The sequence below is a fragment of the Anomalospiza imberbis genome, chromosome 2 (assembly GCF_031753505.1).
Source record: "Anomalospiza imberbis isolate Cuckoo-Finch-1a 21T00152 chromosome 2, ASM3175350v1, whole genome shotgun sequence".
Taxonomy (NCBI): Eukaryota; Metazoa; Chordata; class Aves; order Passeriformes; family Viduidae; genus Anomalospiza; species Anomalospiza imberbis.
In genome coordinates, this window is record NC_089682.1 from 47,298,866 (window position 1) to 47,316,507 (window position 17,642).

Below are 17,642 nucleotides of genomic sequence, written 5' to 3' on the forward strand. Positions count from 1 at the left end.
ATCAATGGAATTACTACAGCAAAGTCAGAGACAAAGGTCTGTCTGCACAAGGTCTACCTTTTCATATTTAAGCAGACCAGATTTACAAAAACAAAAAGTGAGCACAGAGAGAAGGACACTAGCATTCCCTGAATTTCAAAACACTGCGTGGAATATCGTCTTTGTGAAGAAAGGATCATCTCTGCCTTTGCATTTAGGCCATATGTAACAAACTTTGGGTGTACCTGTACTGTAAATGCTACCACTGATCTCCATTTAGCCAGCAGAGAAGGAAAACAGGACTACAAAACAAGTGGCAACAAAAACCACTCCCCTAGGATTAAGTTCTCAGTAATGCTGTGGTTTCAGCAACTAATGCTGCAGTTTTGTATTCCTAACAATTATGCCAACCCTGTTACACTGATTTCTCCCACCTCATGTTATTACAGCAGAATAATGGAGGGGGCAACAACACAAAACACCAACAACAAACAGGGAAAAAAACCACAACTGCTCCACTTCACATTTGCCTTCACCTCTCTTGCTCTAAGGCACTGCAACAGACATCTTACATGTAAAATATCATTTAATAAAGGCTAAAATGAAACACGAATCAATGCAACTCTTTCAAGAGGAATACACAGCTACAGTTTATGCAGGCACACAAAGCCTTTTCCCTGTCTGAAGTATTAAATTGAATGTTTACAGGTACAACTCCCTATTAAAAAAAAATCTCAAAACTTTTCAGTCACTGAAGTAACTTTAATATATGTGAAGAAAAAGTATATGTATTACAACTGGTAACTCTTGGCATTAATTAAAATTAACTACTTTGGAATTACTGCAGTCCACTTGTTTCAGCCTCTTCTTCCATTACGAGCCAAACCAACCTAAGATGAGACAAAACTAGATTAAAAAAACCTACCATGGCTTGGGGCACAAAGTTTTAAAATAATTTTGATTTGACTGCATCTTTAAAACCCACAAAATCTGTTTTTTAGGTATTATCAGATTCAAGTCATACAAACATTTATAAAGATGACAACTGCTTAACAGTTCATAAACATGAACACAGCCTCAACTCCAGGAATGCCATTTGCATTAACTTTCTCAAAAGTTAGAAACATATTTCAGAGGTTTTAAAGCTAAAGTGAATTGCATAGTGATACAAACAGAAGAACAATCTATGCCAGAAATACTTGGGAACAAGAAATCATGAAATGTTCTAATTTCCTCAAGCAATTACCGCAATCTAGATCATCCTGAGCTGGACAGACTATTTATAAGAGCATGTTGCGACAGAACAAGGGGAAGAATGTGCTCAAACTTAAGAGTAGGTTTAGATCTGATAATTAGGGAAAAATTCTTTACTGTGAGGCATGGGAACAAGTTGCCTGTAGGAGTAGTGGATGCCCTGTCTCTGAAAGTGTTCAAGGCCAGGTTGGATGGGGCTCAGAGTAACCTGGTCTAGTGGAACATATCCCTGCCCATGGTATGGTGGTTGGAACCAGATGATCTTTAAGGTCCCTTCCAATCCAAACCATTCTATGACTGAGTTAGGGAATTGGTACACTTGAAGTAGAAAATTTGCATCTAAACAAGAGCCATCTTTTTTTACTTATATCGAAATTCATTTTTTTACATCACAGCTTGTTTTTTGCAAGCCTAAATAGAACTGTACTTCACAGGAACTCATCTGAAATTTTGGTTTTGTTGTTGTTGTGATTTGTTTTTTTTTTTAACTTTAGTTATTTGTTTGTGATTTTTTTTTAAATTAAAACCCACTACCTCAGCAAAGCCATGTTCAGCACACTTCTATTGACAAAGCTAAAACTGAAAATGACAAACTCTCTAGAAATACCTTACCCCCAGCAGCTCTAGTCTTTTAAGGTAACAATAGTGATGTCATTTACTACTTCAAATAATAAACCCAGAAACAAATATATACTTTCTAATGCATAAGGCCAGCCTGAACTAATTCCAGCCTCTCTCTCAAGTGTACGAACTTTGTATTTCTGTACAAAACCCAGGTAACCATCATATTTGCAATTAAATCAATTTCCTATTAAATTCTATGAATTTACATGTTAAGACTTATTCAACTGTCAAGTTCTATTTACAACTTCTCAGGGCTGGACTCGCTCAGCTGAAGAAGACACTGTTCCCAGCAATCCACAGCTGCCAAATTATGGGAAAGAGGCAGCGGTGCTTTATAGCACTGTACTCCCCACTTTAGAGAAGTTACTATTAAAGTCACCTTATTGATCCAGTTTCAGTTTACACCAGGACTATTTATTGTTTCCTTAGCAGTAGGCCCACAAATGACCGACAGATGGCAGGCAGGAGACGATGACACACAGCCTCCTAATAAGCACAGATAAATACCCTGGAGGCAGGGCTTTGAGGCCCTGCATTTTTAGAAGTCTAATTCTTCCCTATGTAGTACCCCAAGCACACCATCAGGGTGTGCCTTCCACTTTTTAACAGCATTTCAGAACAAAATAACAATTTATCTGAAATCTGTTTATTGTGTTTCATGGTACTCACTATTCTAATAACTAACTTCAGTAAATACCTAAGTTGTATTTTGCCTTGCACAGATGGTTTCAGACATAAGATACAATGATGTTACAGCGAAAGGACAGTAACAGGTGTCCAAGATGTGAAAATAAAGTTTTACTATACAGGCCAATAGCAACAAAAAGTAATCAACATGTCAGTACAAAATTGTAGGAAATTTGTGAAAAAAATGGGTAAAATGGTGAAGGAGAGGTTCTGAACTCAATAGCAGCACTCCTTCACACTTTGGACTGTGTGCAAATGCAGCATTAATACAATACCTGTATTTATGAAACAGAGGTAAGGAAACAGCAGATAAAGCTCAGTTCCTACTTGACAGTCACAGGCCTGCCACCATCTGAGTAAGAACAAGGCTTCTGTTACTCAAGGAAATGAGTCAGGTGTAGAGTTCATGCACTAATGCTACTCTTCAGCTTATGATACTGTTGACAGCTTGTCAATTAGATCATCAACAGTATTCACAAGGAGCTTTGTATCCTCCTTGTCACTCATCCGATGCTGGCCGATTTTGCGGAGGATAACATCCACATCCTTGCTCAAAACACGGTCAGCAACTTGCATAGAGATCTCCCAAGGGACATCCCCATCCTTCATGCCGTGGATAAGGCGTATGGGACATGTTACAGGAATAGGACTATTCAGCAGGCAGTGATTTTCTGCTTCTCTGATGAAGTCATAGGTCAAGGAGTAATATCCTTCCTCATTTTGCTTTGTTCGATACTTCCATTCACCCTTTTCTTCTATTTCTTTTTGCGCCTATATAAAAAGAGAGCAAAGAATAAACAAAACACGTTAGGAGCACTTAAGAGTACCTCAACTTATTTCTGTTCTAAAAGCAGTAAAACTCCCCTAAGCATAGAATTTCACCTTGTTGATTTTTATTATCAGAAGTGTATTCCCATTCTCCTTACAGCATCTGAGAGGACAAATCTCCTACCATGCCAAAAAAGCTGCTCTCCAAACCTCTCCTGCAAATTAATCTAGTTAAAATTCACCAATGAAATTCAGTTTCTTAGCCAGAATCTATCAGAAAAGAAAAATATGTATAGCCATCATGAACAGTAAATCTCCTTGGCTTCAATTAGTTCACTGATCCTCAAACAAGGGGAAATCCTAGGGAAAAGACTGTCCAGCATTTAGTCTTTTCAGTCTTTGCCACAGTAGGTGTCTCTAAATACTATACTTCCAGATTCTTAAGTATTTTAAGATTCTGAGTCCTAAATAGAAATACTAACACTACAAAGTACCTTAGAAAAAAACCCAAACAAAATGGGAAAATATTTTCATTATTCTAAGGCACACATTATTTATTGCCATGTAACACCTCATTTACTTTCCTGAAGACTAGATATTATTACCATCAAGGAAGAATCTCAGAAGGGTAGTTCCCACTACCTAAATCTTACAGTCTTTACAAACACACTAATCTGAAGAATTTCCTTTCTATGCATATAACCTGTGCCATACACATCTCATTCAGTGACACCTCGACTACTTTTCCATCCTTTGAAGCACAAGGATCCAATTCCAATACAAATATTAGACATTCAACACTGAAAGCTAATGGTCTGCAAACAGCAGGGATCTGACTTCATATCCACTAAACCACAGTAATATAAGCACACTCTGGCTAGTGCTCACACTAGTCTCATACTGTAAGCTTACATTTATCAAATACAGAAAGCTTACCCTAAAATTTGCAGGAAAAGTACAGTTTAAATAACATAATCTCTTAAATTCTTGGTAAGATTTTTAGACTGCACAAAAGCCAACCATCAATATTTACCTCAACAGGAAGCCTCTTAAAAGTTGTTACAATGTGATCTGCTGCTACAGCTACTCCAACCAGAGCAGCTACTTTATCTGGACGTGCTATTGCAGCATGAAGCATCAGCCACCCACCCATGCTGGAGCCCACCAGAATCTGGAAAACAAAATAAAAAACAGATAAGAAAATACAGTGTTTTACAGGAAACAGCTAATAGATTTTTTTCTTCTTGCACAAAATATCAGTGTTCACTTGTTTAACTATTTAAACCTTGGGCATAATCCTGCTGTCCTTACCCAGGCAGAACTGCTGTCAGCTCCAGTGGAAATTTTGCCTGAGTAAGCACCACAAGATCTGGTATTTATTGTTCTATTTGGCATGGCTGATTACTGCTGTCTGAGACTGAAACACTGTAAACAAAATGAGAGTTGAAACTTCAGTATCATATGCACACTCTTATGTTTCCTTCTCAAGATAAATGCACGTGGTAAACACTCAGTACAGTGAAAGAAGTAAACAAAAGCAATTCATAATACAAAATTGTTCTGAACACAATACTAGGTATTTCTAGGTTGTAGGAGATTCCAAGTTTCTCACAGAAATTTCTGAAGTAACTGAAGAAATCAAATGCTGGTCTCATGCCTGTTTTTTGAAGCATATCATATGGCATATCTTGTAATCTTCCTGCAAATCCTTTAATTAATGCATCAGCATAGGACAGTGACACACTTTTTCATTAACAGAGCTGCACTGCACAGGAACAATTCCCTGTCCCCTGTCAGGTAGCACCTCCACCATGAGGCTTTCTCAGACTCTCTGGGACAACAGCCCTGCTCTGAGCAGGAGATTCCAATAAACAACCTCCAGAAGGTCCTGCCAACCCATGCTTCCAAGATTTTGTGACATACCTGCCTGCAAAAGAGCACCTATGAATACCTCTCAAATGATTCAGCTTGCAAGTGAGTATGTGCCAGCTGTTCAGCAAAAGCTACTGCTGACCAAAGCTATTATGGCATATTTTTGATCAAGGTTCTAACCTGAGGGGAAAACAGCATTCTACATTTAAAAATAAAATATAACCTGTGGTCCATCTGTAAGTTCATCCAGTATAGACAGAACATCTTTTCTCCACTTCCCAATTGTACACTCTTCAAATTTACCATCTGAACTTCCACATCCTGTATAGTCAAATCTGAAAAAAATAACCATCAACACAGAAGTCACAGTACTGTCTACAGCAAAACAGACACTAACTAACTAGTACTGTATAATCAAATAAGCAGGGAACAAGATACCACAGTGAGTATTTTCTTACTTGGTCCTGTTCATCACTAGGACCAGAAATCACATAAAAACAGTTTAAATACAACAAACACAACTAAGTTATGCAGCATTCTCTATAATTTGAGATAACATCACAATTTACAATAGACAAAAAATTTCCCTTACAGACAAAAAAAAAAAACCCTCAGAGACTTGAATTTTGAAGGTATTTTTAAATGTACAAACTCTTTCAAACACTGAACCCAAACACGAAGACTTATGACACATTCAGACAGACAGCATTCAATCTCATCTATCAAAGGACAGCATCACCAAGCAGGGGCATGATCTTCTAAACCCACAGAAGACACAGGGTAACTTAATCAGACTTGGCACATAAGGACAGTGCTTATAGTGGTAACTTAAAAAACACAACTCCAGGTCCTTAATTTCTAATTTTTGTGCCTACAGCCTGATTGGAACATGTAGCAGTGGTTATACTACAGAAAATTAAGAGAATTTTCTGAATTACTTTCAGAATACATTCCCCTGATTTACCTCAGTCTCACTGACAGAAATCCTACATTTGGAAACAGAAGAATTCTTATCTTTTATATGAGCTCCCTTAGCACTGGGAGCATCCCAATCCAAATGCCAAAGTTTACATATTTGTGTTAAAACCCCTTCCCACAACCCATGAGACTAGTTTCATTTTCTCAAGAACAATACTCCTCTATGTACCTGATGAAGGCATGACCTAATGATTTGCAGAAATCTTCAAGGGCAGTTGCTTTCTGACCATTCATATTTGAATTGAAGCCTGGAAGGAAAATAACCCCTGGATTCCTCCCTTTTAGTTTCTGATAAGCAATATTTGGTCGATCTGGTTGAGTGAGAAAGCTGACTGATGACTTCAGCCTGCAAACTAGTAAGAGGAGCTATTTAGTACAATCATCATGATAACCTTGGCAGAAATGCAAGCTTTTATAAACCCAGGGTTTGGCAAATATGGACACATTATGTGAAAATAAGGTATTTTGGCTCAAGAGAGAAGAAAAAAGCATCTCCTATATTCTTTAAAGATTGACAAGTACTGATGAGCCTGAAAGGCAAAGTTTATTGTGATTCATTCTGAAATCATTAAACGCCAACCACCTAGAGTTCATTCAGCAATTAGTGGTTGACTGAAAACAAACTCTCAGGCTTCCCAGACTTCATCAGTCCTCATGTTTCATACCATCTTGAATACATTTACTCACTTCACCAAAAAATTTTCCCATTTAATATCTGCTTAGTTTAAACTTTTATTTTCAGAAAGCATAATTTTGAGACTAGTGTACTCTGTGCAATGTAATTTTACAAGTACATGAGGTGACAAATTTTTCATTAGAATTAAAACTGAAGGATAAAACTGCACCTTATCAAAGCCCTGGATCCACACAATATATGGAGATACAGGGGCAAGTTCATAATCAAGAACTGGGAAAAAAATCTTGTGACTAACTTTTTCATCATGATGAGCATAAAACATTAGCATTGTTTAAACCAAATTAAATAAATAACATCAAACAAGGAAATTAACAGAGGAAATGCTAACTAACTAATAATTCTGCTGAATCTCAACAGCTGCTACAGGATTTAATCTAACTTTAGCAGTCAGTTTTACCTCTACTGCGGGTGAGGACAAGTAATTCACCCAAGTAATTCCTAGAGGGCTGTTAAGGAGACTTAATCCACTCTATTATCCAACTCAGCAAGGTAATTTGTTAAACTGAAAGCTTGGTCAAGTCTTCTAAGCCCTTGACACTCTTAATTCTTAGAATAGAAGATCATTGGCTCTTCAACAGGGGCCAAAGAAACTATGCAACCCAAAATAAAGCCTCGGGGCTTCCTAGGGGTAGATAAATAGTGCAAAACCCAAGCCTGACAGTATCACACCACTTAACTGTCCTGCAGCCTTGAATTCTGTTTTGTCACTATCAGAGAAATTACATTGAAATGGTTTTGGGGGGTTGGTTTGTTGTTAAAATTGGATGTGCGTGAGTAAGTGTGGATACATAACAGATACAGAGTGCAGCTAGCATTCAAAACTTTCCTACAGTCCAAGAGAAATGACATCATTTGAACTATAGATTAAAACCATTAAATTGCTCCTCAAACAATGAGGAGCAATTTCTCCTACTGAGGCATGAGTTGTTTATAAAGGTGAATGTCTTCCACAGTAAAGGTATTAAGATGCATCCACACTGTGGCTTCTGATTTGCGTGTCTCTCTCACTAAGCCAGTCACTTCTTCAGGGCCAGTAGAGTGCAAGTGTCAGTAGGAGGAGAAGAACCAAGAAGTGCTAAATTTAATAGAAAAATAACTGAGAATATTTTCTCCCCCTTAAGCCCTGATAGCCATGTCTGAAGCCACTTGTTGCTGCAGCCATGCTGCAGCACTCTGGATGTGTCATCAAATTATTTTGACACTGGGCAGGGTTCCAATTGCAGCTAAAAGACACAACCCGTATCTAAGCTATTTCACAAACTATTCTTCCATTTAACGAGTTAATGGAAGCACCAGCAGCAATCCCAACCTGAATAATGCAAACCCCTAAAGCAACCACCGTAGCCAACCCAAAAGCAAAGATCAATGTAGTCACCCTCTCAGATTTCTCTTTAGACAGACAAAACCATCAGCAGCTACCCAGTAATTTCCCGTCCTAATTTTAGGAAAGATTTTGGTAAGAGCAGGAAGCATTTCTGAAGGGTACAAGGCAGGTATTAGTGTTCATAAAAGCAAATTACAGACAGCAGGTGATAACTACAGGAAGACCACAGGACCCTTGCCTGATCTATGGAATTCTCTTCATATCGGAGAGATTGTGCACTTTTATGAACACCAGAAACTGTGACTGAGACCAGTGTTACATTACACATCAAAGCCAAAGAAGTTCCCTGAGCAGCTCTGGGAATATTCCTGCACAGAGATCTCCCCACTCCCAGAAGCAACAGATTAATGCTGTTGTGACAGGTAATGGACTCAACTTTGTCCACACTTGGTTTCATGCAACCACCCACATTCCAGCAGGAACTGCTGCTTAGCCTGCACTCCAGAGCACCTAAAGACACAGTCAAATACACAGATATTCTGATAATATTATTGTTATAAATACACAGAAAGGGAGAAGAACACAGCAACAAAATCCCACTGTATTCAAGCTTTTATGCAGCTATGAAATACGCACCCGTAGTGGCAATTAAGTTTTACTCACTAAGCAGCCTAAGATGAGACTGACCTGTCCAATTAAAGGCAATGAATAAACTCAACAGCTCAGACAAGCACGGGGTCTGATACATCAAGAAGGGACACTGAGTGTTTGGGTAGAGGCCGAGCTCACTCAGAGGTGGATGCCAGCAAAGCTTTTCAGGTGCCTGGCGGAGCTTTACAGGCAGGCAGTTTTCACACCCGATCAAGCGAACTGGCACACGATTCCCAGCTCCTCAAAACCCACCAGGGGCAAGAGCTTAGAGCCAACGAAACACACGTAGGAAAGCAGCTGTCCTGCCCTGTGCACAGACACCGAGCTCCTCCGCGGGCCAGGCGGGGAGGAGAAGCCTGTCAGGAACCGAGGAAGGGAAGGGCACCGAGTTTAAGATGCCCATTCCCACCAGAGCCGCGCCCCGGCCCTTCCCGATGGAGACGGCGCTGAAGGCGAGGAAAGGGTGCCACCCGCAGCTGCTCGAGAGCCGCACGGCGGCCGTCACAGCCGGCACCGACACGCATCCTTTCCCCTCCGACTGGCAACCCTTCTGCTCCGAACTCCCCGCGGCCGTTCCCATACCCAGGAGCGCCCGGGCCGCCCTCAGCGGTGACAGCGATCCCCGCAGGGCCGAGGCACGGCCGGCCCACATCAGCGCTCCCGCCATGGCCGCCGCCCGCGCACGCGCCGCCCGCCTCCCGCGGGGGTGAAGCGACGGCCGGGGCGGGGCGGGGCTGGCGCGGTCTGTGGTCAGGGCCGGACCTCCCTGGGAAACTGCTGAGTTTTTTCAATTAAAAAAGCCAAAACATTGATCGTGCATTTCCCAGCGCGTGTTTCCCCCGAGCCAGCTGTGCCTTGTAGCCAAGAAGGCCAAAGGTGTGCATTGGGAAGAGCACTGCCAGCAATCGAGGGAGGTGGTCCGGCCCTTTGCTCAGCACTGGTGCGGTACCTCTGGAGTGCTGTGTCCAGGTCTTGGCTCCTCAGTACAGGAGGGATACGAAGCTCCTGGGGAGGTCCAGCGGCAGGCTACGAGGGCGACTGAAGCATCTCTCTTAGGAGGAGAGGCCAAGGGAAAGGCCTGCGCCTGTTCAACCTCGAGAAGAGACGGCTGAGAAGGGGCCTCATTAACGGGCTCACACCTCGTCTTCTCTCAGCCTTAGGTGTATGAGCACAGGAGCCAAAACAACATCTTTAGGCACATACATCTTTTATACACAGGCCATGGCAGCCACAAAGAAAATAATCATAGAATCTCCATTTAGATTGGAAAAAATCTCAAATCATTGAGTCCAACGTTTGACCAAATACCACCACATCAACTAGACCATAGCATCGCCTGCGGTCTCGTCCAGTTCCTTTCTTGAATACCTCCAGGGATGTCCCTCCACCACCTCCCTGAGTAGCCCATTCCAATGCTTGACAACCCTTCCTGATGTCCAACCTCCCCTGGCACATGTAAATGAACGCTAGGAAAGGCCAGTGCCTGCCAGGGGAAGGGTGTTTACCATCCAAGCACCAGGCCAGCACCAGTAGGTCATGGGACACAGCAGAGGAGGTTTCTAAGACTCAGACTCCATGGTTTGCAATTGCCTGAGAGCCTTCAGGGTAAGCAGGTATTTGACTCCCAGGCAGGTAAGCTTGAAGGGCTTTTATGATCAGTGCAGACTGATCATAGAAGGGGGTGCCTACCACCATGCTCTACTTATGTTGTCTTGATATACACCACTACAGAACCCACCCCACTTCATGATGATGACAGCAAACTCAGCAAAAACAAATCAGTCGTAAAACCACAGTGGTTTTCATTTCCACAGTGAGTTAATATTCCCATTCATGTAATGTCTAAGTCAAATACTGGGAAAACACTGAAATCCTTAAACTCAAGCAGTTTCTGGTTTGCAGTTAAAAAAAAAAAAGTCAATATCCAAAGCTGATAATAAATTTTTCAAACAGGTTCATAAAAAATGAAAAAGGTATTATATTGTGTACATGCAGAAAACAAACTACACTCCTAATTTCACTGCCCTCCGAAAGATTATTTTCCATAGCTCTTTTATGGGAAAATACACTGAATAGTTCAATTAAGTGTTACTGAGAAATAGTGTTTGCATGACTGTATACAACTATTTAAAAAACAAGCACAAATGTCTCAAGATAATGCAGCAAGAAAATATTTGAAACAAGTGTATTTTTAAAAATGTTTATTGAAATGCCTTCATTGCATCATGCAGGATACAAAAATCATTATTAGAAAACCTTTATAACTATACTTGGGAATAAAATCAAGATACATCAGCAAAAAATAATAACTGTATAAACAAAAGCAATTTATTTGATAGTGTTTTAAATTATAGATTACAGGCTGTGATCTGCACAGATGATAACAATTATCTTGCAACAACAGTCTCTTCTATGATTCAAGTAGAAACTGATGTTTGTCATGCTAGAACAGCCACATCAACTGTACATACCACAAACCTGTTCATTACAGTTACAGGGTTTAAAAAGTATAACAAAAATATTCTGCCGGCATACTTCTATTCTGTTTTCAGTTTATTTGTTCAATTAAAAGCCATTAACTTTTCATCAAAGAAAAAAAAAGGCTAATGTGCTTTCTTCTAGTACACAAACCACAGAGCGTGTTTCAATTATAATCAAATGGAACCTCTTTAAAGTCATAATATGACACTTTCTTGAAGTTCATTTCAATTACATAATTTATATTTGTGCAGTATTATTCAAGAACTTGGAGGTGATTTTAAAATGGGAGACTGCTGCACCCTCAGTATTTTTGCTGTTTTAGGAATCTCAATCCCTACTACTTCAAATTTTCAGGGTTTTTTATTCATACACTGCTTAGTGTAAACTCTTAGAACTCACTCTTTTTATTCTATTTGACAGCATTATTCTGTGCAGATATACATTAAACAACAAAACAATTCTCTGGGACTGAAAGCTTGGCCTCCAAAGAATCCAGACAGGTAGAGATTTTGGTGCTGGCTTCAAGGCAGGCAATATTTGAGAGATTTCAATAGAGTGTTCACTTGGCAGAGAATAAGATTGGAACCACACTGGGACCTTACGATATAAAAGAAAATTGCTGTAGAGTCCAGAATCAGCTTATTCTGTTCAATAGGGAGGATTAAAAAAATCCCTCTTTATGAGGAAGTTAATACATGTGTTTCCATTTCTCATCCTTGTGGAAAAATAGCATCTTTATAAAGCTATCCATCTTGGGTTTTTTTTGTTTTTTTCTTGTTGTGCTCTGTAGATGCAAACTTTAAACTTACAGTTGTTGCCACAAAGTGTTTGAACCTACAGAATATAACAATTTAATTAAAAGTCATTAAGAGTTTTGGCACTGTCCCCTTACAGAAAGTTAGGTACAAATAACAATATGAAAATGTAAGGGAATCATGTAACTCTTTGGCTCTGTTGTAGCACTTAACTACTAAGGCAAGAACTGTGTGTACCTTATGGCTTCTTTTTTGTTTGTATTTCTATAAAATATTTGACCAAAGGTTTTAAAAAGTCATGTAATCATCTATAAATGTCAAATGTTGCATATTAAAATATATGCTTATTACACTTTTTTTTTTCACTGCTAGAATTTTTGCATACCAATGAGAACACACACACTTGTAAACTGTTCAGTATAAATTTATGAAGACATTCTCTGTATAAGAGAATTTGTAGAAACTTATCATTCAGTCAATATGCTGTAATTAAAATTGCCTGATTATACATTTTGGAGCACTATGATTCTCTCAACAGCTTTAGCTTGTTCATTCCTATAAAGATCAACTACAACAGGTAACAACCCCCCCTTTTCAATGCATTTATAACCTCCTCTCAATCTGAGGTTTCGGGTGCACATCATAAGGAGGACATTTCAGGGTATTCACTGGCTTTTCAGCTGTCACTAGCTATGGATAACTTCATTAGTTATGTTATTGCAGGATGCCCTATTGCTCCCCTTTTATTATAACATGAAGTGGGTGTAGCCTTCTGCACCTGTAACAATGACATCCATCCATATCCTCATGGCTTCTGGAGAAGGAGCAACCATGTAGTAGATGCGGTCATGGGTCTTAACACTGAAGGTCAGCAACGGGTTGGGACTCTAGAATAAAACGCAAGGAAGATATCAGAAGAGTGAAATCAAAGCCATTTATTGGTATCAGAAGTGGATTTGCTTACAGGGATATTTATGAATAGGGTTTAGAAGAAGGATAAAATGCTGTACCACTGCATCTCATATTGCAGAAGAGATGCATTTAAAGTGTTTGTAGCCACCATAATCACCTTTTACAGCATTTTTCCAGTAGACAATTATACAGTACTACAGAGCTCCAAGCTGTTTCATGCCCAAATAACTAACTCCCCCACTCTGTCCAGTGACTTCCACAAATTGCTCACAGCTCATTTAAATTACAAATGAGAGGCAGGGTGTGCCATGAGCTGCTGGCACAGTTAACTCCCTCCCCGGGACAGAGGCGTGCAACCAGCCCTTGACTTGTCCAAGCCACTGATTTCAGTGGTCTTGCCACTGGACTAAGGAACTCCTTGCAGCAAAACTACTTTGCAGGTAGACACTTATCTCTGCTTCCATCACTATAGAAAAAGCTGCCAAAACAGTGCGAATCACTGATTAGTTTCCTCTTCCTTTCCCTCCACTCCAGGGTTTTTTTCTTTAGTATTTGTTTGGGTTTTTTCCCCTCCCAATAATATTAGTTCTCCCTTTAATTTTACAGCAGCTACCATACTTTGGGTATTCTATGTGATACGTGGTTAAAACAGCAATAACAAAGTTTACCTTATGTGCATTCTTTAGATGATCATAATAGACTTCTTCAATAGCTTGAAAATATATTACACCTTTTAATTTAGTTTCGTGTTTGTCTAAAATGGAAAAGAGATAATGACTTCAGAACTGAAATGTACAGTAAGAAGCAAAAGCTTATTTTGCATTTCCATATAAATTCAGCTGATAAGTAACTGACTTAACAGTTCTGCTTCTGAAATCCCATGGAAACCTTCAACTTTTCTTACTAGTTTGTTGGTTTTATTGGAAGATGCATTTTTGACTTTAATATGTCTTCTTCTTTACCCAGTTTCCAAGGATAAAAGCTTTTGTAATTTCCTTATCTATTTGCAAGTCACTCTCTTCACCAAGTTGTCTAAATGTTATGGAGGGTATTAGCCCACAGAAAGACAGATGTCTCTCAGATATATCTACTCTTCCAATTTCATGAAAACCAGCCAGACTTCACACAGTTCACAGGCTAAGACCTCCAGTTTGCCTTCAAGAGAGAACTGTAATGATAATCAAATTTTCAATACAATCTGACAGCAAAACCTTTATATTAGAACATAGGTTGTGCATGTACTTTTTTAAAAAAATGCTTCTTCACATGTGAACTTAAGAATCACCACTATAATTTTTCACAGGGAAAATGAGCAGGGCAGGGCAGCATCCACCCTCCATTTTCCTGCAGTGGAAAGAGAAATTGTTAAGAAGCAACCCAATTGCATGTGGACACTGAAAGGCAAACTTCCTTTCACTCCCAGCACTTTTGTATTAGGGGAATATAATGCTTTCTGCCTCAAAGTCATAGTATCATCTCAACACTGAACAGTCATGCAGAACATCTTTATCAGTCCCATGAGGGATTCTGCTGTCATTTAAACACTTGGGGAACTCAGCTTACATCCTGTGTGTAGCTGCAAGCAATTCTTAAACCTTCATATGATGGCAAAATGAAATCCCAGAGAGCAAACAATGCAGCTTTGGGAATCTTCCTGCCAGCCCCTAGAGAAGCAGTGGTGAAGCACTGAGATACAGGATTATGAGATTACAGTACATGTTATACTGAGATAAGCACAGCACTATACAAAGTGTGCTGTCTGTGCACTACTAGTAAGCAGGGGACCCACTCTCTTTTCAAGCCTCACCTGGGGCCTTGGTTACCAGACTATTTCAGGTACCCAAGCTCCCACTGAAAGTGTCTTGGTAGAGTTCCCTGAATGCTTCACTTCAGAAAGTGGAGATGCTTCAGTCACCACACTAAGCTGTCAGATTTCAAGCTAAGTTCTTGGTTCAGTGCACTGGCAGAACTAAAGCATTATCTTAGGACATTCACTTAAGAGTTCAATTACTCTGAATTTGTGGCACCAATATTTATTTTGGAAATCTACTACGTATTTAAAGATCTAAAGATTTAAAAATCCTCACTCATACAAGCAGCAGCATTTTAGTGCAGCTGAGACTCCTCATAAAACTATGCTTGTTGGCTGGAATCCTTGGGACATTAGCAAAAGTTTTCTTTGGTAATTGAGATTACATTATGGCAACTATACTGCACTCAAAAGTTAAACCATTAAATGTTAACATAACTACTAAAAAAAGACAAAAAAATCAGTACCAGATGGGAACACTACTGTGTGTTACAAGCCTTCCTAACCAATAAACCAGATGTTTAGAACAAAATAAAAAATGTCTGTTACATTCTTCACTGTATTACTGCAAACTAGTAAAAAATATTCAGTGGGTATGTAATAAATGAATGTAATGAATTCAGTTTTAAGTTCCTTATGAGTTTCTGGAAAGCAGTTGTGTAAGTAAAGTAAATGAAACTGTGTGGTTTTTGTACTTGGTGTTTTCTTCTGTGTCTCAGCAATGACCATCCTGCATATGCCTCTTTCTGGCCTCTCTGAACAATAAATATTCAGAGCACAATGTTCTTTTGTGGCTTCCTCAGAACTGAAACTTCAAAGTCAAACTACGTGTATATTTGCACAGCATTTGGAGAAGTATGTATGGTCTTAAATTCCCCATTTCTGGGTTTACCCTAAGATAACAAAGTAATGTAATGCTTATAATGGATCCAGATATTGTGTAACACAACTTCATGTACAGAAACACTTTTGGAGTATTGTGTATTCTTCATCTGAAATTCCTTACAGTTTCAAAATAAGGCAAACTCAAAAAGTCTACCCCTGTGTGTTTAATTTCCTGAAAAGCTTTTCTTCACATTAAGCACAGGACTGTGGAAGCATTCACTTCAATTTTCACGTTAAGTATAATAAATTATATTCTTGTATGAAGGGTACAAGAAATCATTCAGTCATTGGGGGAAGTATATAATATTTAAAAATAAAATACGTGGGACCATTATTCTGTGTACTTGTAACCTGATCATCTTCCATTTTTTCCCTTGTCCATCTGCATCTCCTCCTTTGTTTTGTTTTGTATGCTCAATTCTGCCTTACCTGCATGAGGATTGAATGCTATAGTGAAGGGTTCATACGACCTCTAAGGGAAAGGATGAAATAGAAATCTAAGTTTTATCTGGACTCCCTACTTGTTCATAATTCAGCTGATTTTGATAAAAAAAATAGAACAGATGTACCCTAGTAGCAATCCTGCAACCTACCTGCATAATAAGTAAAAGTTCTCTTGTTTCTATCAAAAACAAACCACCGTTTTTTCCACGTTTTAATTTTTCCTCCCATTTTAATCAGAAAGCCTCGGCAGGTCTTCTCAGTGAGAGAAATGTGGTAACAGGTCTCTATGTTGTGCCCAGCTGTTTCAATGTGACTTCGTAGGTCGAAGTCTTCCTTTCTAACAGGCAAATAGCGAGTCAAGGGACGGGCCTACAGGAAAGAAAAGAAAATCATATTATTTTTAAGAGAAGCCTTATCATCTCCTACTCTTTCTGCTGCGAGGACATAACTGAAAACTGCTTATAGAGTCTAAGAATAAATGCAAGAAAAATGAAGAGCTTTTACTGCAGCTCTAATTTTCTTGAAAAGAAAAATCCTTTAAACTTCTAACTTTACAGTGTTGGATATCTTTGTAAAAGCCAGACAAAGCATAGAAGTTTCTTGAAATCAACAGCTGATAAGCTGGTGAAACAGAGGCCACAGCACAGAAAAGCTGTCTTAGAATTAAGACATTTATTAAATGTAAGAGTGTGTTGCTGCCTTAGATGAAGTCCAAGAACTTCATATGTAGCATGATAAGCAAATCCTTTATTTCTCTAAATACTCACTGTGCCCATGTCACTCTTTAATTTTCTGCTACAGGTGTTTTTATGCAGAGTATAATATATAAATAATAAGAACATGCTATGGCAGAAAACATTAATAATGGGAATGAACTATAATCTCCAGTTAGTTTCACATAGATTGTGGTGAACAAAACAGAATTATTTTCTGCTGAACAAATTAACTGCGATAGCTAGTTCACATCCCTCTGCAAAAGACAGCAAAGCAGTGCAGGAGATGGTGCCTCCTTCTTGATTGCAGTTCAAGACCCTGCACCAAGCCTGGATAGTGTCAGCTGGGAGAACAAGCAGGAGGAGATAATGATTTGGCACCGCTGCCAACTGAAGGAATATTCTTGTTTTCTCTGCCTGGAAGGTCTATGCACAATCACCAGCCCCTCATTTTAAACACAGAAGACAGGTCTCCCAGAGAAGGCTCCTGCTGCAGCTGAGGCAGAGAGATGCTACTTTGGAACAGAAGCTGATTTTAGATGCTTTCAAGGATCTGTGAATGGACCATCTCCCTGTCTCTCTCCCCCTGGACTCCAGAGAAGTCAGTGACCTGGAGAAACTAATCTGCCCCTACTCCATTCCTCAAGTTAGCCTGTTAAATCCCACTGTGAATCTCAAATCAAAGGGACTTTCCCTCAATGCATTTTTAAGAGCCTCTTGGTGCAATAGGAGCTGTGTTGCTCACAAGAACTCTTAGCACCCTTCTAAAATTATGCAGTCTTGTATGATATGAGCTGGCACCAGCTCT

The 17,642-nt window shown here is 39.4% G+C and overlaps 2 protein-coding genes across 8 annotated transcripts in view; both read right to left on the reverse strand.

The window, feature by feature from the left end:
- Positions 1-2,487: 2,487 nt before the first annotated feature.
- ABHD10 (abhydrolase domain containing 10, depalmitoylase) lies at positions 2,488-9,563 on the reverse strand. The gene is made up of 5 exons (XM_068180804.1): positions 9,417-9,563; positions 6,332-6,515; positions 5,408-5,519; positions 4,346-4,483; positions 2,488-3,315 (listed from the first exon to the last, which is right to left on the reverse strand). The coding sequence occupies exons 1-5, from the start codon at positions 9,499-9,501 to the stop codon at positions 2,974-2,976; spliced, it is 861 nt and encodes a 286-aa protein (XP_068036905.1). The 5' UTR covers positions 9,502-9,563; the 3' UTR covers positions 2,488-2,973.
- A 1,457-nt stretch (positions 9,564-11,020) lies between these two features.
- PHLDB2 (pleckstrin homology like domain family B member 2) overlaps positions 11,021-17,642 on the reverse strand; it is a 64,032-nt gene continuing 57,410 nt past the window's right edge. For all 7 annotated transcript variants that reach the window (XM_068180806.1, XM_068180809.1, XM_068180807.1 and 4 more), the window contains 3 exons: positions 16,271-16,490; positions 13,651-13,736; positions 11,021-12,957 (listed from right to left, as the gene is read on the reverse strand). In XM_068180806.1, the coding sequence (XP_068036907.1) occupies positions 12,817-12,957; positions 13,651-13,736; positions 16,271-16,490 (447 nt within the window). In that variant the 3' untranslated portion in view covers positions 11,021-12,816. The remainder of the gene's footprint in view (positions 12,958-13,650; positions 13,737-16,270; positions 16,491-17,642) is intronic.

Bases quoted from the DNA above. Each gene is read 5' to 3' on its own strand.
- ABHD10 (XM_068180804.1), bottom strand. From the start codon at position 9,501: ATGGCGGGAGCGCTGATGTGGGCCGGCCGTGCCTCGGCCCTGCGGGGA. The intron at 4,484-5,407 runs GTTATATTTTAT...TTTGTTTTCCAG, and splicing joins AACTTACAGATGGACCACAG to ATTCTGGTGGGCTCCAGCAT. The intron at 3,316-4,345 runs GTAAATATTGAT...CTTTTTATATAG, and splicing joins TTAAGAGGCTTCCTGTTGAG to GCGCAAAAAGAAATAGAAGA.